Below are 21,265 nucleotides of genomic sequence, written 5' to 3'. Positions count from 1 at the left end.
ATCCCTTTCAGGTACTGCAATTCATGGATTCTCATCCTTTCGTACCTTTTATCTCACCAGTCTCTATCAAAGAACCTGTGTGTTTCACCATTGCTGTGTTCAGATTTGTGAGTTGGGACATTTTCCATAATGTGATGATGATTTAGAAATGACCTGGTGCAAAAAAATTGGGGGGGGGGGGTTGTAGTGGGGTGGCTGCCCATGGGGGGGCATCCAACTCAGGTTTTGCCCAGGGCTCAGGTTTGCCTAGGTACGCCTCTGCCCCCTTTGCTGAGTGGGGGCTGGCGAGGGAACCTGTTACTAAAATTTTTGGTTCCCACCACTGGTTAGGCACATTCTGTACTCACAAGTGACAATAAATTTTAAATTGGGGTGTTGTGGGGTTTCCGGGCTGTGTGGCCGTGTCCCAGTAGCATTTTCTCCTGACTTTTCGCCTGCATCTGTGGCTGGAATCTCCTCAGATGATTCTGGCCGTGAAAGCCTTCGGCAAAACTTTAAATTGTTTTCATGGAAACCTCTTGTACAGTGTGGAATTAATTTAGGTGCCCACACTGGTCCGTTAAAGTCTTGTCCTCCAGGCTGACCTTGTAACTGGGCATTAGTAAGATTCTCAATTGTGTATGAATGGGCTGGTCTTGTGTAGCAGTTTTCATATTCTTTCTAAAGAGAGATGGTGTCAATCTAATACCTGCCATAGCAATAACCAGACAAATCCCCTCAGGTGGATTTTAAAAATGTGTTGCTTTTTATTTGTTTGTAGGATATGTTGTATGCCCTGTGTTTTCTTTACTGTTCATAAGATTATATTTAATCTTGCATGCCTCTGAAAATGCATGTTGCAACTTCTGCACATCTACTCGGCTCTAGTGAGGATGTCAAGAAATGATGATGAACGACATATTTTTTGCCTGAGTTGGAGGCCAAAATTAATACCCAAGTAGATTTTAATTAATATGCTTCAAGTCAATTTTTGTGTGCGTGTGTGATCTCTTTCCCTTGACTTCCGGCTGTGTATACAATCAGAGTGTTGGCTTTTAAAGACGATCGTGTTTGGTTTGGAAGTGTTGTGGGCTGAGGAATCCCCAGCCATTTTTCAAAGCAGAACAAGAACTGAAGTTTGGCAGGCAATACCCCTTGTCAAATTAAGCCTCCCTCTTTCCCCTCTCTCTCTCTCTCTCTGTGTCATCCTGCGCTTAATGAATGTCTGGAGGTTGGTTATCAAAGGAGACGGAGAGACGCAAAACATCCCCTTTACAACCATTTTAGATTCCCATTGGCAAAGTTCGAGCTGATTCCGAACTTTCATAAAGTGTTACGTGATGTTAAGCAGATGAGGAAGCTTTTTAGCTGCCTAAACACCGCCCCACAATGAATGGATCTTGAAACAGGTTAGGAAAATATTGGACACCTTTCCGTGTTGGTGTCATGGATTTTAGCAAACCTGCGGGCCATCTGGTAGCAGATCCGGATAGGCCCAGCTTCATGTCAGCCTGGTCGTCGTCAGTGCTAAGTCCGCCAGATGAAGCAAATTTCTACAGCCTCTGCAGCCTCTTCAAGATCTAAGGAAGCGTGGTTGTGGCGGTGCGTGGCAAGCCCCATCGTTTCTGCGGTGTTCCGTACCTTCTTCCTCTGACACAAGCGAAGTGGATATCAAATCAGTCAGAGGCCGTTTCCGCACAGCCATGGTGGGGGTTGGGTTGGCGTACATGACGCCGACTCAACCCCCCTGGGACCGTTCACACGAACGGTCCCAGAAACTACCGGGACGACGGCGCTGCGCTTCGCCATCTCCCAATCGACGTACCTTCCCTGCGACTGTCTGGCGCGTCTGGAGCCTCTGGAGTCGCAGATCAGAGGGGGCGTGTCCCCCGGCCTTAGTGACGCGCCGGACGGTCGCAGGGATGGTAAGTCGATTTGGAAAGGGGGGAGGGATGGCGCCTTCCAGCTGCTGCCGTTCGCACGGCAGCGGTTCGCATGGCAGCAGTTGGAAGCCGCTGTTTCCCAAAAACCTTGCTTGAGGAGCGAGGTTGGGAAACAACGGCTTCGAAGCAGCTGCGCCCCCCCATGCGAACAGCTCCCTGGGGACGGCGTTTTTGCCGTCCCCAGGGCGCTGCATTTGGCCCGTGCGGAAAGGGCCAGAGTTTCAGCTACCCCATACAAACTTTCAGCCTCCACAGAGTTCTTTAGAGAGCTCCAATCACCAATTATTGCTACCCAGGCTAACATTTCATCCATCAGGGTTCTGGATCGAAGGAGTTGAAAGACTTGAACTAGAGGCATGTTAACTAGATTTGGCTTTTTAAAAATAAAACCTCACACTGAAGTGTTACATAATTCCCCTATTGGCTGTAGAGTCTCCTAAGACATAAGTGACCATTTACAGTCAGGCAGCTGCTGTCTCTCATTATCTGAAAGGATTTATCCCGTTCCCTCCTCTCCGCCCTACAAGTATATGCGAAACCATTGAACTTGTATGTTCATAATATAGCCCTGTAGACAATAGGGCAACTTTGGCAGAAAGACAGGAAGATCTTTATTTTTTTATTGAAAAGGAAGCACAGATGTGAAGGAAATTCTAGAAGTGTTGGTCTCTAAACCTTTTAAAACGAATCACAACAGAACCATAATAGCAGGTTGAAGAGGCCCAGCAGGGTTTAATAGGGCATTATCCAATGCATGTTCGAAGGCTGCATGCTTTTTTTAAAAAGGCATAATCTTTCGACAGGGGCTAGCTTCCATTAGACCACAGGTGTCAAATTCGCGGCCCTCCAGATGTTATGGACTACAGTTCCCATAATCCCCTGCCAGTCCCCCCCCACCCCCCCCCCCCCCCACCCCCCCCCCCCCCCACCCCCCCCCCCCCCCACCCCCCCCCCCCCCCACCCCCCCCCCCCCCCACCCCCCCCCCCCCCCACCCCCCCCCCCCCCCACCCCCCCCCCCCCCCACCCCCCCCCCCCCCCACCCCCCCCCCCCCCCACCCCCCCCCCCCCCCACCCCCCCCCCCCCCCACCCCCCCCCCCCCCCACCCCCCCCCCCCCCCACCCCCCCCCCCCCCCACCCCCCCCCCCCCCCACCCCCCCCCCCCCCCACCCCCCCCCCCCCCCACCCCCCCCCCCCCCCACCCCCCCCCCCCCCCACCCCCCCCCCCCCCCACCCCCCCCCCCCCCCACCCCCCCCCCCCCCCACCCCCCCCCCCCCCCACCCCCCCCCCCCCCCACCCCCCCCCCCCCCCACCCCCCCCCCCCCCCACCCCCCCCCCCCCCCACCCCCCCCCCCCCCCACCCCCCCCCCCCCCCACCCCCCCCCCCCCCCACCCCCCCCCCCCCCCACCCCCCCCCCCCCCCACCCCCCCCCCCCCCCACCCCCCCCCCCCCCCACCCCCCCCCCCCCCCACCCCCCCCCCCCCCCACCCCCCCCCCCCCCCACCCCCCCCCCCCCCCACCCCCCCCCCCCCCCACCCCCCCCCCCCCCCACCCCCCCCCCCCCCCACCCCCCCCCCCCCCCACCCCCCCCCCCCCCCACCCCCCCCCCCCCCCACCCCCCCCCCCCCCCACCCCCCCCCCCCCCCACCCCCCCCCCCCCCCACCCCCCCCCCCCCCCACCCCCCCCCCCCCCCACCCCCCCCCCCCCCCACCCCCCCCCCCCCCCACCCCCCCCCCCCCCCACCCCCCCCCCCCCCCACCCCCCCCCCCCCCCACCCCCCCCCCCCCCCACCCCCCCCCCCCCCCACCCCCCCCCCCCCCCACCCCCCCCCCCCCCCACCCCCCCCCCCCCCCACCCCCCCCCCCCCCCACCCCCCCCCCCCCCCACCCCCCCCCCCCCCCACCCCCCCCCCCCCCCACCCCCCCCCCCCCCCACCCCCCCCCCCCCCCACCCCCCCCCCCCCCCACCCCCCCCCCCCCCCACCCCCCCCCCCCCCCACCCCCCCCCCCCCCCACCCCCCCCCCCCCCCACCCCCCCCCCCCCCCACCCCCCCCCCCCCCCACCCCCCCCCCCCCCCACCCCCCCCCCCCCCCACCCCCCCCCCCCCCCACCCCCCCCCCCCCCCACCCCCCCCCCCCCCCACCCCCCCCCCCCCCCACCCCCCCCCCCCCCCACCCCCCCCCCCCCCCACCCCCCCCCCCCCCCACCCCCCCCCCCCCCCACCCCCCCCCCCCCCCACCCCCCCCCCCCCCCACCCCCCCCCCCCCCCACCCCCCCCCCCCCCCACCCCCCCCCCCCCCCACCCCCCCCCCCCCCCACCCCCCCCCCCCCCCACCCCCCCCCCCCCCCACCCCCCCCCCCCCCCACCCCCCCCCCCCCCCACCCCCCCCCCCCCCCACCCCCCCCCCCCCCCACCCCCCCCCCCCCCCACCCCCCCCCCCCCCCACCCCCCCCCCCCCCCACCCCCCCCCCCCCCCACCCCCCCCCCCCCCCACCCCCCCCCCCCCCCACCCCCCCCCCCCCCCACCCCCCCCCCCCCCCACCCCCCCCCCCCCCCACCCCCCCCCCCCCCCACCCCCCCCCCCCCCCACCCCCCCCCCCCCCCACCCCCCCCCCCCCCCACCCCCCCCCCCCCCCACCCCCCCCCCCCCCCACCCCCCCCCCCCCCCACCCCCCCCCCCCCCCACCCCCCCCCCCCCCCACCCCCCCCCCCCCCCACCCCCCCCCCCCCCCACCCCCCCCCCCCCCCACCCCCCCCCCCCCCCACCCCCCCCCCCCCCCACCCCCCCCCCCCCCCACCCCCCCCCCCCCCCACCCCCCCCCCCCCCCACCCCCCCCCCCCCCCACCCCCCCCCCCCCCCACCCCCCCCCCCCCCCACCCCCCCCCCCCCCCACCCCCCCCCCCCCCCACCCCCCCCCCCCCCCACCCCCCCCCCCCCCCACCCCCCCCCCCCCCCACCCCCCCCCCCCCCCACCCCCCCCCCCCCCCACCCCCCCCCCCCCCCACCCCCCCCCCCCCCCACCCCCCCCCCCCCCCACCCCCCCCCCCCCCCACCCCCCCCCCCCCCCACCCCCCCCCCCCCCCACCCCCCCCCCCCCCCACCCCCCCCCCCCCCCACCCCCCCCCCCCCCCACCCCCCCCCCCCCCCACCCCCCCCCCCCCCCACCCCCCCCCCCCCCCACCCCCCCCCCCCCCCACCCCCCCCCCCCCCCACCCCCCCCCCCCCCCACCCCCCCCCCCCCCCACCCCCCCCCCCCCCCACCCCCCCCCCCCCCCACCCCCCCCCCCCCCCACCCCCCCCCCCCCCCACCCCCCCCCCCCCCCACCCCCCCCCCCCCCCACCCCCCCCCCCCCCCACCCCCCCCCCCCCCCACCCCCCCCCCCCCCCACCCCCCCCCCCCCCCACCCCCCCCCCCCCCCACCCCCCCCCCCCCCCACCCCCCCCCCCCCCCACCCCCCCCCCCCCCCACCCCCCCCCCCCCCCACCCCCCCCCCCCCCCACCCCCCCCCCCCCCCACCCCCCCCCCCCCCCACCCCCCCCCCCCCCCACCCCCCCCCCCCCCCACCCCCCCCCCCCCCCACCCCCCCCCCCCCCCACCCCCCCCCCCCCCCACCCCCCCCCCCCCCCACCCCCCCCCCCCCCCACCCCCCCCCCCCCCCACCCCCCCCCCCCCCCACCCCCCCCCCCCCCCACCCCCCCCCCCCCCCACCCCCCCCCCCCCCCACCCCCCCCCCCCCCCACCCCCCCCCCCCCCCACCCCCCCCCCCCCCCACCCCCCCCCCCCCCCACCCCCCCCCCCCCCCACCCCCCCCCCCCCCCACCCCCCCCCCCCCCCACCCCCCCCCCCCCCCACCCCCCCCCCCCCCCACCCCCCCCCCCCCCCACCCCCCCCCCCCCCCACCCCCCCCCCCCCCCACCCCCCCCCCCCCCCACCCCCCCCCCCCCCCACCCCCCCCCCCCCCCACCCCCCCCCCCCCCCACCCCCCCCCCCCCCCACCCCCCCCCCCCCCCACCCCCCCCCCCCCCCACCCCCCCCCCCCCCCACCCCCCCCCCCCCCCACCCCCCCCCCCCCCCACCCCCCCCCCCCCCCACCCCCCCCCCCCCCCACCCCCCCCCCCCCCCACCCCCCCCCCCCCCCACCCCCCCCCCCCCCCACCCCCCCCCCCCCCCACCCCCCCCCCCCCCCACCCCCCCCCCCCCCCACCCCCCCCCCCCCCCACCCCCCCCCCCCCCCACCCCCCCCCCCCCCCACCCCCCCCCCCCCCCACCCCCCCCCCCCCCCACCCCCCCCCCCCCCCACCCCCCCCCCCCCCCACCCCCCCCCCCCCCCACCCCCCCCCCCCCCCACCCCCCCCCCCCCCCACCCCCCCCCCCCCCCACCCCCCCCCCCCCCCACCCCCCCCCCCCCCCACCCCCCCCCCCCCCCACCCCCCCCCCCCCCCACCCCCCCCCCCCCCCACCCCCCCCCCCCCCCACCCCCCCCCCCCCCCACCCCCCCCCCCCCCCACCCCCCCCCCCCCCCACCCCCCCCCCCCCCCACCCCCCCCCCCCCCCACCCCCCCCCCCCCCCACCCCCCCCCCCCCCCACCCCCCCCCCCCCCCACCCCCCCCCCCCCCCACCCCCCCCCCCCCCCACCCCCCCCCCCCCCCACCCCCCCCCCCCCCCACCCCCCCCCCCCCCCACCCCCCCCCCCCCCCACCCCCCCCCCCCCCCACCCCCCCCCCCCCCCACCCCCCCCCCCCCCCACCCCCCCCCCCCCCCACCCCCCCCCCCCCCCACCCCCCCCCCCCCCCACCCCCCCCCCCCCCCACCCCCCCCCCCCCCCACCCCCCCCCCCCCCCACCCCCCCCCCCCCCCACCCCCCCCCCCCCCCACCCCCCCCCCCCCCCACCCCCCCCCCCCCCCACCCCCCCCCCCCCCCACCCCCCCCCCCCCCCACCCCCCCCCCCCCCCACCCCCCCCCCCCCCCACCCCCCCCCCCCCCCACCCCCCCCCCCCCCCACCCCCCCCCCCCCCCACCCCCCCCCCCCCCCACCCCCCCCCCCCCCCACCCCCCCCCCCCCCCACCCCCCCCCCCCCCCACCCCCCCCCCCCCCCACCCCCCCCCCCCCCCACCCCCCCCCCCCCCCACCCCCCCCCCCCCCCACCCCCCCCCCCCCCCACCCCCCCCCCCCCCCACCCCCCCCCCCCCCCACCCCCCCCCCCCCCCACCCCCCCCCCCCCCCACCCCCCCCCCCCCCCACCCCCCCCCCCCCCCACCCCCCCCCCCCCCCACCCCCCCCCCCCCCCACCCCCCCCCCCCCCCACCCCCCCCCCCCCCCACCCCCCCCCCCCCCCACCCCCCCCCCCCCCCACCCCCCCCCCCCCCCACCCCCCCCCCCCCCCACCCCCCCCCCCCCCCACCCCCCCCCCCCCCCACCCCCCCCCCCCCCCACCCCCCCCCCCCCCCACCCCCCCCCCCCCCCACCCCCCCCCCCCCCCACCCCCCCCCCCCCCCACCCCCCCCCCCCCCCACCCCCCCCCCCCCCCACCCCCCCCCCCCCCCACCCCCCCCCCCCCCCACCCCCCCCCCCCCCCACCCCCCCCCCCCCCCACCCCCCCCCCCCCACCCCCCCCCCCCCCCACCCCCCGCCCCCCCAACCCCCCCCCCCCAACGCCCCCCCCCCCCCCCACCCCCGCCCCCCCCCACCCCCCCCCCCCCCCACCAGCCCCCCCCTCCCCCCCCCCCCCCACCCGCCCTCCCCTCCCGCCACCCCCCCCCCCCCCCCCCCCCCCCCCCCCCCCCCCCCCACCCCCCCCCCCCCCCCCCCCCCCCCCCCCCCCCCCCCCCCCCCCCCCCCCCCCCCCCCCCCCCCAAACCCCCCCCCCCCCCATCTTCTTCTTCTTCTTCTTCTTCTCCTCCTCCTCCTCCTCCTCCTCCAAAGAGCTGCTTCCAGCAGTGATGAAGGGAGGGGAAACTGCACCCAGAACATGAACTGCCCCCACCCACCCGACACGCCCTGCCCCCCGGCTCCCCACATGACTGCAATGGTGGCACCCGGGGTGAGCTGCCCCAGATGTCCCCATAGCAGCTATGCCTCTGGCTGCCAGTCAGCCTCAACCGTTTTGGGCTCAATGGGCCAGCGCTTTCCTCCAGCAACAGTGAGCTCCTTTAGCTCGGAAATAGCCGTCTCTTTCCACTCCCACGATCACTGTCCAGATACCACTTCCTTGCATTGGGAGAGGAGACATCCCGCCGGCATCGCACATGTTCACCGGGCCTGATAATCACTTTGCCAAAACATCAAGATCATAGGTGTCAAACTCGTGGCCCTCCAGATGTTATGGACTACAGTTCCCATCCTCCTCCGCCAGCATCATGCTGGCAGGGGATGATGGGAACGGTAGTCCATAACATCTGGAGGGCTGCGAGTTTGAAATCTGTGATCAAGATATTTGGATCCGTTTGGGCCCAAATGAGATGCCGTGTTGGAAGACGCCCTTGTTGAAATCTGAGCTATGCCGAAGTCGCCCATGAAATGGGGACCGCACGTTGGCTTTTGGAGCTTCGGGGCAGGGGAGCGTGGGCGAGGGATGCGAATCTGCCCCGTGTGCACCACTCACCCCATTCAGGATTCCCCCTCGAGCCCTTTTCTCCTGCTCACTGTACTGGGTCTCAGTTGGGGTCACCAGACCGGGGGGGATGCCAGTATCACAGATTGGGGGGATATTTCCACCCCCTTGGCGACACACTCTGAAAATCGGACTCCCGATGGAGGCCGGCCTGACTTTAAATAAATGGACTTTTCCTACTGTGGCACCTGGTTTGTCCCCGAGGTTTTTCAGCCTGTCAGAGAATGACCCACCTGGAGCTTTGCTTTCAGACTGGGAGGTAAATCCTTCAGCGCATTCCATACCATACGTTCAGGTGTTTCGTGGAACCTGTCCTGGGAGGCCACACGTGCATGGGACAAGAAGAAGAGGAAGAAGAGTTTGGATTTATATCCCCCCTTTCTCTCCTGCAGGAGACTCAAAGGGGCTTACAATCTCCTGGCCCTTCCCCCCTCACAACAAACACCCTGCGAGGTGGGTGGGGCTGAGAGAGCTCCGAGAAGCTGTGACTAGCCCAAGGTCACCCAGCTGGCGTGTGTGGGAGTGTACAGGCTAATCTGAATTCCCCAGAGAAGCCTCCACAGCTCAGGCGGCAGAGCTGGGAATCAAACCCGGTTCCTCCAGATTAGATACACGAGCTCTAAACCTCCTACGCCACTGCTGCTCCGATAAGTGAAAACTGTGACCCACAATGCCGTGCTTATGCCTGTTTATGAGCAGAGCTGATCTTTACAAAGGGGTAATTTTGTGCAATAAAACAATCTAGTGTAGGCACTGTGTCCTTTAGGGCCAGGGGAATGGAACTTGTGGAATTTATTGAAGATATAGGAGCAGGGCTCGTAAAGCAGGGTGCTGAGGAGAAATCCCGCTGGCTAGGAGAAGCCCAGACTAACCAGCTCCTCTTTACCATTTGCTTTGAGCCTTCAATGGACATGGGCATCACCTCCTGTTTTCCTTGTTCCTGAGGACTCACTTCTTTTTAAAAACACTTCCTTTTAAAAACACACTTCTTTTTAAAAGGAGCAGCAGTGGCGTAGTGGCTAAGAGCAGTGGCCACTCTGATCTGGAGGAACCGGGTTTGATTCCCCGCTCTGCCACTTGAGTTGTGGAGGCTTCTCTGGGGAATTCAGATTAGCCTGGGCACTCCCACACACGCCAGCTGGGTGACCTTGGGCTAGTCACAGCTTCTCGGAGCTCTCTCAGCCCCACCTACCTCACAGGGTGTTTGTTGTGAGGGGGGAAGGGCAAGGAGATTGCAAGCCCCTTTGAGTCTCCTTCAGGAGAGAAAGGGGGGATATAAATCCAAACTCTTCTTCTTCTTCTAAAAGCAGAAGCCCTCAGTAGCATGGCAGAAGCCCTCAGTAGCATGGCGGTAGCATGGCAGCTGGATTGTGTTGGCCCCAGAGAATACAATCCCGAAACGAAGTGTCTCCTAATGTTAGTGAAAGCGACAGGATTTGCTGAAAGTAACAGAATCTGTTCTAAAAGTCCAGCAAGTTTTGGGTCAGGATGGAGCTGTCTGACTTTTAAACAAAAAAATCAGAAGGGTTGACCGCATGCAGAATTAACTCCACGGTCGAGTTAACTGTTTGGAACTGTTTGCTGGGTGTCAGTCGGTCGAGACAATCAGGGCCACTGACCCATTTGGCTGTTAAAATGTAGGATGGCGTCCCAAACTCTCACCAGCTGACAGTAACAGTTTCCAAATGTCTGTTCGGGAAGCATTCGGCGGTCTCTCTATCCCCTTGATGCACTTCGCATTTGGAGGGTTCAGTCGTCAGAAGAGATTTCTCTGCGGCTACATCCAAATGTACATCATCTAATGATTGCAGCAAGGAATTAGAACATGTAAGAGAATCATGCACATTTCCATGGAGAGAAGGAAGGCAGAAATCGAAGCCCGTGGAAATTATGCTTTCATGCTCATAGAAGAAAGAGAAAAACTTTACAAATTAAGAATTTGTGTGGAACCTGGAGCTGTTCTGGTGGCATGGTTGGGTTCAGACTGGTTCAGATCCACATCTGAATGACTTCGGGCCACTCGCTCTCCCTACAGAGTAGTTAGGGTGAAATGTACGTTGCCATAACTCCTTTTGAGGAAGGGTGAGAAAATGAACAAAACCAGTGTCTAGGGCTGTGATCCACAACATGATGGTGATCTATCCTTTGGGAGAGGTTTATAAATTGTAAATTAAAAAAAAAACTGCTAGTCTTTCTCAGCAGTTCATCAAACATTTTTAACTGTGTGCAAAGAATTAAAACTAAATATGGGATGTGTGCATGTGTTAGGAACACAGAAGAAAATAGCAAAGCTTTTGAAAGATACATGCCCCAAAACTGCAGTACATGAAAGCGATTTTTCTGAATAGGATCTGTTTAGGTTATTGTCTCTTATGCTGAGGAAACAGATTCTGAAAAATATGTATTTGTAATGGGTGACCTTTACCATTGCATAATTCTAAAGTGTAAGTTGGGCAAAAATTGCAATACTTAGGATTCTCTGCTCAATTCTTTACTGGCGCTCTGTAATAATCCTTAAATATAAAGTTGAGAAAACATTGGAAAATTCAAGTGTAACATATAGCGATTTATTTTCTTTTATTGAGAAAATCGGAGCGGTTCCAAAGAGTTTTATTTATTTGTAAAACCATTAATTTTTATTAAGTTCTTAGATATCTCTAAAATGGAGGAAAGAATGCTGTAGATTTCAGTAGTCTGAATGTATTGAACATTTCCACATCGTGGGGATACATTTTGTTTTTTGGAGTGAAATTGAATTATTAAAAGCCCCAGTTCATACGCTGAAGGGATGGTTAATTCATTAAATCTTACCAGTTTCAATAAGAAAATTAAGAGCCTACTTAAATACCGTCCAGTGTAATCACTTGGGCTTAAAAACAAGAAGTTATCTGACCTGTTCTTTGGCATTCTCGGGACAATAAAATGAAGACAGTAAAACGGATTATGTTATTTCTAGGATATGGAAATTTTCCTCCAGTATGACTTTGTCATTCCCAATGCAAAAGAGATTTATTTATTAGCCATGAGGATGTTTTGTAGATAAACACACACACACACACACAGCAAGCAAGCAAAGCAAAGCCTTTATTGGCATACATAGAACAACGGCAACAAAACACAGCAAACATAAAAATTTTAAAAGGCAAAAAGGATAACCTCAGATATATACATATTATTAATGGCTCTGGATTATTACTATAACAAAGCTTGCACACACACATATATGTTATCTATACTTAATTGTTAGATTTCTCCCAAAGCAAGGTGAAATTTTGAAACGCTGACCAATTAAAGCCGGGGGCGGGGCGGGGGGGGGGGTTCCAAGTCTGCTGAAAGTATTTTAATGAGTTGAAGAAGGAAAATCTCCGTAGGATTATGAATATTTCCAGTTCTAACGTTGATCTCGAGGTGTTGTGGTGTTTTTTTTTAATGTAGTTTTCTGCAGCTCCTAATGAAGGTCCTCCGATCCTTAGTAAGTGACATGAATAGAAATAATCGTTTCTTTTTCTTTGCTGTGAAGATGAGAGAAAATACTTTGGCAGGGATGTAGAGATTTTCCAAGTAGAAAGCAGGGAACCAGCCCTTTGACTTTTCGGCTAGTTTTGCTGTCAGTTCTGTGACTTTATGTCTAGAAAGCCGTGCTACCCAGCAACCCAAACAATGCTTATCCGTCCCTGGACGGCGCACGTTAGTGATGCAAGCCATTTGCATTGCTTCGGTCACAGCTGCGCCCAGCAAAAGCCGATTCCTTGAAGTCACATCTGTAATGGCTGCCACATGAAGGCAACATCTGTAGCTTTATCTGAAATTTCACGAAATTTGTCTTGGAAAAGAACTCAACTGCTAAGCCGATGGAGCTTTTACAGTCCCGAACCTTTACTCTGGTCTAGTTGTACGTTTTTGTATTTCTGTAAAGCAAATTACGAAGAAGCTGCTTCCGTTTCATTCTGGGATAATATTGTTGGGAAATGAGGAATAAGTATAAAACTATCCAAATCTTAGATCGTTAATTAATAATCCAAAATAATTAATAAGAGTTCCTGGGAGATAACCACATTGTGTGAACAGTAGCTATAGCTTGGGACCCCCCCCCCCCCATTTTTGAAGGTCATTGAACAAAATTTTTCCTTTCTGTTAATAAAAAAAACTTACATTCTCAATTTCCTGAACAAGCTGTAAGGTTATGTAATTTCTTAAACAGTCCCAGAGCCCCCCAAGACAGCAAAATTAACTTATTAAAAATTATATTGCACAGTAGATTTGCAAGGCTATCCTTTGGCACCATTTTCTGTTACGGGAAGACAAGAATGTAAGAAAGAGAGAATGAAACAAAAGTTTGAATGGCTCAGAGAAAGTCTCCAAATCCTGAAAGCTATAACCTATTTTTGGCAATCAACAGAGCTAGCCTCTACAATTAAAAGAACTGAGCTATTCTGGTCAGTCATCTGACTTCTCCTTGTCAACACATTTATTATAATTTAGAGGTTTTTACAACAGAAAGTTACCTCTCAGTCGCTTTTTCTTTGTCAGGGCTTCTGTGTCATCGAAAAACTGAACCTGAGTGCGATTTTTCTGAAACCGGTGACTCATTTTGCCGGGCGAGTCATTCCCGAGAATTTCCGTGGGGTGATCAGTCTTGGTTTGGCCGATACAACCCTTTATCTTAATGGAGACAGGCGGACCTTAACTTGCAAAATCTGTTGTTTGAGAAACCTCGTAATTTCCAGTTCTGAAGCTGGTTCCGGATCGGAACAGTGTTGCTCTTCAGTTCTCGAAGAACGAGTTTCCTAAATAATTACTTCACAGAATGCCAAGTTTAAAAACAGTTTGAGAGCAAATGTTGAACATATTGAAAGTTGGGTACACATCCAGCAGATTTTTTTTAGAAGCAGACTATGTAAATGTTGTAGAGAAACAACTAAAATCCTGGGTGAGTGGATGGATAGATAGATAAAATATATTTCCGTGATAGTTTTGTATAAACCACAGGTAATGTTTTAAATTAAGAAATGGTAAAGTGCCATCCCCTCTTAGCTACAAGAGCGTCGCACAGAGAATGGAATGTTCACAATCATTCTTTGCGACACCTAATTTTTAATAAACATTTTTATATTGCTTTCTATATCTCTTGGCCTACCTACCCTGTGCCAAGCTACCGAATGTATGTACGTTGCTTTTAAGGATGAATGGGACAGGAAACAATGTAGGAATTCATAAGATCCTATCCTTGATTAAGTGAGACGGGGCAGGTAAAACCGAAAGCCCAACTGATAAACATTGCTCTCAGTCCTTACAACGATCCTTTGAAAGAGATTCTCCTTTCAATTTTTAAAATCGTATCCGTTGAATGAACAACGATTCAAATACGTTAGCGGTCTGTGTGAAAGACTTCTCCCCTCCTTCCCCCCAAAAAGAAGGGTCCAGAATCTAGTTTTGGACAATAGTCTGTGGACCATGACATATGGCACTTTTCAGTTCTAGGTATTTATCTAAAAGAAAAAGAAATGTACAGGTGTTCCCTTGATTTGCCCACATGGTTTAATTCTTGGCTTTTTTTTAATTTGAAGAACCTTAAACTCAGATCTATTTTTACATCCATTTGATTTACATTTTTTTGTAGCCTGCTGCTTTCCAAGGAGCTGACGCCTAGGCAGTCTCTCCCCCATCTGCTCCAAATTTTATCATCACAACAATCCTGCAGGGTAGGCTTGACTGAGAGATAGTGACCAGGTCGAGATGAGCCGCAGGGCTGAGTGCTGGTTTGAGCCCAATTATCTCGCCAAACTGGGAGCCTTTTGAGTTCAGACCAGTAGAAATTCCTAGCCATATGGTACTTCTCACTGTAGACGGTGCTGTGCTTTCAGGGCAACTGACCTTGGGTGGATTCTCCCAGACACAACTTTCCTTTTCCATGCCTGCCCTGGGATTTATTTCTTAAACACATCTGAAGTGTCAGTACTTAGATGTGCTTTCCTCCTTCTGGGCTCTGTGCTTAGAGCAGATGCAAAGGGGTACCCAGTTTTGGCCTGCCGAGTGACTGTCACGGAGACCTTTTACCCACCCACCCCAATCCTCTGATGAAGGTGTGATATCTGGGCTCCCCTTCCTCCCTTTCCAAGAGCTCCTTTGGATTGGAAAAGGACTGTCGCTTCTCTCCCTGACCCCCACCGCCCTTTTCCTCTTCGGGGAAACCAGAGGGCTCCATCAGGAAGGCGTTATCAGTGTTCCGTCTGCCTCCCGGGGCGAGGGGTATTTATGGACTGCAGTTTCTTTGCACAGTCATCGGCCATAAAGCCGGCAGTGACTCAGAAGCAGCCGGGGTTCGACTCCTCCTTGGTCCCTTCTCCCTTTTGTTAACTGCCTACTTTCTTTCTTTCTTTCTTTCTTTCTTTCTTTCTTTCTTTCTTTCTTTCTTTCTTTCTTTCTTTCTTTCTTTCTTTCTTTCTTTCTTTCTTTCTTTCTTTCTTTCTTTCTTTCTTTCTTTCTTTCTTTCTTTCTTTCTTTCTTTCTTTCTTTCTTTCTTTCTTCCTTTAAAAAAAACCTCTGTCTCTTTTTCCTGGTGGGAGGTGTCTCTGGAATGGGCCGCTGCCTTCTCTTTGGGACTCAAATGACGCAGGAATTGCCCTAATAAGGACCTGGTTTGAGCCAGGAGGGACCTCCCTCTCGGAGCCGATGGGGGCAAGTCACAGGGGTGGGGTGGGGTGGGGGAGGCGGGCAAGGTCCTTTTTAAACTGGGGCGGGTGACACCAGCCCCAGTCATTTCCTTGCTCCCTCAGTTCAAACCGGTTCTTACAGGAACCCTCGGTGATAAATGGCCGGGACTTCTGAGAAGTCAGGGCACCCGAGCTCCCTCCCGGCACTGTCCTGGTGCTAGGAGCACCACTCGCCTTAGCTTTCAGGAAGTGCGCTGGCCAGCTCGGCATATAAAGCCTCTCTCCCTCTCCTGCCTCTCATCCTCTCGGCAGCCACTTGGCAGCCGAGGAGCTCTTCTGCATTTTTTGGCTCTTTTCTCCCTCTTCTATTTTTGGTCCTTCCATGCCAACGGCACATGTGCCGGGTCTCTTGTTTCTCTCTCTCTCCCCTCCCCCTCTTTGGTTCTCCCACATGCCTTTAATACAGGGGGGATTTTTCCCCCCCCTTTAGCTGTGATTTAAATTTTGGCGGTAAGTTTATTTTTAAATCATCTTCTTCGCACGTGTTCCCTTTCCCCCTCCCTCCCTCCCTTCCTCCTTCCCCCTCTCCCTTTTTTTGCTTTCCCAAATCTTCCTCCTCGGGATGGAACCGGCGCATCAGTGCGGTCCCCGGCGTCGGTCCTTCTCTTCAAAAGCCCTTCCGAGAATATCTGGAAGCCCAGCGGATGAAGCTCCATCACAAGACAGATGGAGCTGCCCAGGTAAGAGATCTTTGCCTGTTTTCCGTGCCCCGGGGTCCCGTCCCCTTCCCCCCCACCCCCCCCGCAAGAAACCCATTTTCTAGCAGAAGAAGAAACCATGTTTTGAAGTCTGGCAAAGTTCACATGGAAGGAAATGGGGCGTCTCAGTAATAACCGGGATTTAAAATATTGTCATTTCAGTGCCTAAGTTAATGTATATGTGTATTAGGAGGGGCGGGCGCAGTTCCTTGCCGTACAAAGCAAGCGGTTTCTTGAAGTTGACAGTGGATTTTAAAACCGTCCAGTTTACATCATTTCCTGAGAAATGAGACCTTTACAGAGAAACTATTAGAGGCGTAACTGGCTAAGATTAAAATCTGGAACCCTCCGGTTGAATTAACTGAATGATTTCTGTTTGAGCCTTCAGAGGTTTTGGTGACCTGTAAACTGAGCTCCTTAAGAATATTGCGCACAAATACATTTTGAGCTGGTCTTCTGGACCCAAGGGGTTGCCCCCCCCCCCTCCCCGCTAGCCAGTCTTGCCTTAACTCACCCTAGAAAGGTGGGTGGCCCAGGGAGAAACAGACCGCGAAAAGAAACCCGATTTGCAGAGGGAACTGGGTGAAAGTGTGAATGAATGTGCTGCTCGCTGCTGCCGTCTTTTGACCAGACGGAAATGCAAGCAGTTCTTTTCCCCCGAAGCTTTCAAAGCAAAAGCTGCTAGTAGCTGCTTTTCTGCTGCGTCAGTTGCGGGTTGCACAAGGAGCGCTCACCGGAACATGCAGCAAACAAATTTTAAAAAAACTTCCCGAAGGGGATTGGCCTTCGGAGAAACCCATTGGCCTGCCAAGGATTGCGTTGTGTTCCGGGTGGTGGTTGGGTAGCTGTTCCTCTCCCCTGTCCTGAGCGTGAACTCTTTGAATCCCTGCCAGAGAGCAGGAGCAAGGAGGAATACCAGCTCACTCTTAACCCTTTACGGACTATTCGCAATTTGAAACCTCTCTTGCCGAGCTGCACTTCCTCGGCGGTTCCGGGAGAGAAGGCGGCAGGACACTTTCGCACCAGGTGGTTTGTCCGGCCTGACTATTTGCACCTGAGAGAATCCCATACAGCTTTCTGCTCTCAGTTTTCACGTGCAGCAAAGAGAGGTGCTGGGCAGGCCTCGGATATTTCCCAGACCTTTTTGCGACACCGAAGGGCCACAGAAGATCCGAGTAGGAAACGTTCCCTGGCACTAGACAGAACTGCCGAAATGCTGAAAACGTTTTAACGCTTCTCTCTCCGATTTGCGGTGAATGTCCGATTGCGTTTTCGCTAACCTGTGTTTATCCCTCTTTCTCTTTTTGTCTCTTGCCCGTTGGGTTCTGTGCATCTGCAGGGTGAAAACTGGCTCTCGTGGACGTTTGAAAAACTGGTCATTGTGATGGTGTGCTATTTCATCCTGTCGATCATTAACTCCACGGCTCAGAGTTACGCCAAGCGACTCCGGCAGCAAATGCACTCCGAGGAGAAAACCAAATGAGCCGTGGAGGCAGAGGGAGGGGAGGGCTGAACCCCAAACATAATTTGAACATCCAGCTTCACTCCGCACTAAAACCAACAAACAAGCAACTGGCATTATTTGAGAAAAGGGGGCGGGCAGGGGGGGGTCACCCTTTAGTCATCCCGGGACCTCTTACGGATGATTTTTAAAGTAATTCTGCCGTTATCACAATTCTCCTTGATTGACATTTGCCTGCTCAAGGTAACGTATGTGCTTTTGTTCAGATTTTGTCCAGGTTGAACCGTTAACGGGGAATCTTTGAGCTTTTCTTTTTAACATAGTTGCTGGCCGCTCCGGCTACTTCCAAAAGCACTGATTTTTTTTTTTTAAACAGTGTGAGACTTTACCTTAACGACTCACATGCCGCGAAGCTTAACGTTGAAGGTCGGCATTTCCATCCTTCCATTTGGACGTCAAAGTCCATCAGAATCTTACATCAGAATAGTCTTAGAGTTGCTGCTTTGGTGTGCATGTCCGTCCGTGGAAACACTGTAAAATCTGATCTCGGTTCCTGACATTCTCCATCTCATTTGTGTTCGTTTTTTGGGCGGGGGAGGGAGCACGGAACATGGCGGGGGAACATTTTTAAACTTCGTAACGGTTGTGAGCAGAGAGGCAGTAGATGTCAAACTGCTGTCTTTTTTTAAAAAAAAAATCCTGTATACTTAGAATGAAGTTGAGCTGATAAAATTTATAAAATCACCTTGGATCATTCCAGACCTTTTTGTCTTGGTCTTTTAAAGCACACCCCCTCCGCCTCCTACGGTCTCCTATCCCTTCTTCTGTTCTAGTCACGCCAGAGGTTTCTTTGCAAACCTTTATCATCCCCCCCCGTAAGTGAATGCTTTCTGTCATCTTTCAGGAGTTCTTGAATTTTCCCAAGAATGAGCCGAAAGCAGCAGAAAGCTCGACTCAGTTAATTTCATTTATTTAACTGAAAATTAGTAGTGCGTGTGTGTGTGTGTGTTAAAGGTTCGGTTCTTACGATGTTTGCATAGCATCGTTCGCAAATACACAAGATGCTTTTGTCCGGTGCGGGAAAGGTAAAAAGAATAAATAGAATTCAAATATATATTTTTAAGATGCCTTTTCTTACCTTGGTGTAAAGCAGCGTGTGTTTTGGTTGTGGTGGTTGTGTTTTGTTTTTGTTTAAATTCATCGCTTTTGTTCCAACTCCGCACCTTTTCTATAGGTAGGAGAGAGTTCTGATAATTACCCAGAATGCCTCTGGAATGCACCTGAAGGAAATAGCATGCCCTTCAGCACTGTCCACTTGGTTTTAGAGACTGCATTGACTGCTGTCCATCCCCCGTCCCCGCCAGCTCCCTGACAGCCTCTTGTATTCTGTGTGCCTTCACGGGTGTTCACTTCTTTTCAGTGTCCATAAATCATACTCTGTTCCCTATTCCAAGTCATTCTGTTGATATGGAACAAGTGTGAGCAACCTCTCTATCACTGGTTATCCTTAACAGTTCCTAAGAGATCCTCTGGGACAAAACATGAGGATCTCTTCCTACCTGCACCCCTGTCTCGAGAATATATTGCTTATAAAAGAGCTGTTTGCTGTAAAAGCCTGTTGGTGGGTTGAGAGTAAACCCCTTCTTAAGATTGGGTTCTTTGGACAGCGTTCACTCTTTTTGATGGTAGCCGCAGATTTCTAAAATCCTGATTATTGAATGTCCCATTTTTGTGCTTGTACTGGCTCGCTATGGGTAGCCCACCTTGAATCCCTGTGAGAAAGGCAAACTATAGATAACATAAAATAAATAAATACAATTTTCTAGATAAAGGCCCAGGGCACTACTCCATCTCTAAACTGTTTTAGGTGTCCCGCACATTGAATTTTCCAGTGATCAGATCGACTGCCTTTATTTGACTAGGGAACGGCACACTGAAACACCCCCTGGTTTTCTTGTTCATCTTGTGTTGACTGGTCTGTCGAGTGAATTTTGTCGTCCTCGTGTGATTTGTTCACTCCTGCTCATGTTGCCCGCCCACCTACCATCGTGACATCGTCGTGCCGTGTACCTTTCTGTCGGATAGCTTATCAGACTGATGTTGACTGTTGGATCTCATGGCAACAACAGTCGGTAGGCTGTCTGACATTTTGGTATCTTTCATCGTGACTGTTGTGTTCGTCTCCAGGCGCTGGTTGTTGAGCTCCTGCCGTTGGCTGCTCAGGTCTGCTTTCTCAGAGGGGAAAGGACTAAAATGGAAATCCTGTCTCCAGACACCTAAATTTTCCCCTCCAGGGGAGTTGCCGGTGCCCTTGGAAGATGGTTTGGGTAACATTCATGAAACTGTTCCTTCTGCTAGGTTTTCATGGGGCTGGGGGCAAACTTTCTGGGGGATTTCACCAGGATCCCCTAACCTCAGCCCCAACAAGGGCTTTTTTTTAATAGAAAAGTCCCCTTCTGCATTTCAAAAGCCTGTTCAAAAGCCTGACTCAGTTTCTTTAAAGGCAATTGTTAAACAGCAGGATCAACAAACTGTGTTGTTTGGCTGCAAACCCCCAAATCCCTACCCCAAGACTTTCCGTCCCCCAGAAGGCCCCGTGGGTCTTGCCCAGGGATCTTCAAACTATGGCCCTCCAGATGTTCAAGAACTACAATTCCCATCAGCCCTGCCACCTGGCCATGCTGGCAGGGGCTGATGGGAATTGTAGTCCATGAACATCCGGAGGGCCATAGTTTGAAGACTCCTGGTCTTGCCAGCCGTCATATGTGACGCCCTTCGCTATCTGCGTGTGGTGAGCGCACGAAAGCTGATTGTGTGTGTGGAGGGGGGGCGGGCGGATGGTGTGCGTGTGCTGAGCTCACTTCTGCCTGTTGCTGTGTTGTGTGCTCACCTGGGCATTGTCTGGCCCCGTAGTAGGAAGGAAACCGGCCTAATTACAGCGGCCAGCTTTCACAAGAGACTCTTCTCCTTAGCGGCCCAGGGGTGCGGGAGTTACAATATTGTCAGGCTCCGAAACCACAAAGAATGAAGGGCGGGAAAGAGGCTGCAGGGGAGAGCGAATCACAACCACTCCTGCCTCAGTGCAAAGCCCTCGCTGCATATGCACCCTCTCTCCGTAGCACACACATTCACATCCGTCCGCAGACCTAGGTTTGGGGAATTGACACCTGCTGACGCGACCCATCCTTCTGACCCAAGCCAGTAAATCTGGGGACCTCCTTTACACAGCAGCCTTTATTTTGGCAATCTTTCCAACAATATCCTTGGGTTTTCTGTTTCATGTACCTCGTTCTCGGTCATACAGCAAGTATACTTTTATTGAAACTTTATGGTCCGCCCCCTCCCCCGCACCTTTACCAAAGGCGTAGAGTTGAAGCACCGCAAGGAAGCCCTCTTAGGACCGTTTAGTCCTCCCTTTTTCTTTCTAGAACAGACCTGGGCATTATATGGCCCGCGGGCCACATCCGGCCCGCCGGATGACCCTGACTGGCCCCCCTGCCTTTTGGCCCGGCCCTTCACAATATTTTCTGTTTCTTATGCGGCCCCATGGAAAAAATAATTGCCCACCCCTGTTCTAGAAGGATCTCTGCTGACTGGTCTGGTTTGAAGACCTTGGGACATCATGAGCCCATGAAGCAGTGCATGATGGGACGCGATGATAAGCACACGGCCACGGAAGCCGAGCAATTAAGCCCTTCCCAAATTAATGGCTTTAGTTTTATTGCTAGCAGTAAATACGCAAGAGGAAAATCCCACTCTTTCTTTCCTCTTCCTCGTAACAGAGGATAAACTTGAATGTGAACAGCTTTTGGAGTTCAGCAACTCCTTACAGAAAAAACAAAACAAACCAGT

General features: G+C 57.5%; 1 protein-coding gene across 1 annotated transcript in view; it reads left to right on the top strand.

Moving 5' to 3' along the window:
• Positions 1-18,527, top strand: part of VMP1 (vacuole membrane protein 1) — a 50,962-nt gene extending 32,435 nt beyond the window's left edge. The window contains exons 4-5 of the mRNA XM_048518970.1: positions 15,834-15,933; positions 17,291-18,527. Coding sequence (XP_048374927.1) covers positions 15,834-15,933; positions 17,291-17,434 — 244 coding nt within the window. The 3' untranslated portion in view covers positions 17,435-18,527. The remainder of the gene's footprint in view (positions 1-15,833; positions 15,934-17,290) is intronic.
• Positions 18,528-21,265: the final 2,738 nt, after the last annotated feature.

This window comes from Sphaerodactylus townsendi, linkage group LG16, assembly GCF_021028975.2.
Source record: "Sphaerodactylus townsendi isolate TG3544 linkage group LG16, MPM_Stown_v2.3, whole genome shotgun sequence".
Lineage (NCBI taxonomy): Eukaryota > Metazoa > Chordata > Lepidosauria > Squamata > Sphaerodactylidae > Sphaerodactylus > Sphaerodactylus townsendi.
This window is presented reverse-complemented; position numbering and strand designations above follow the sequence as displayed.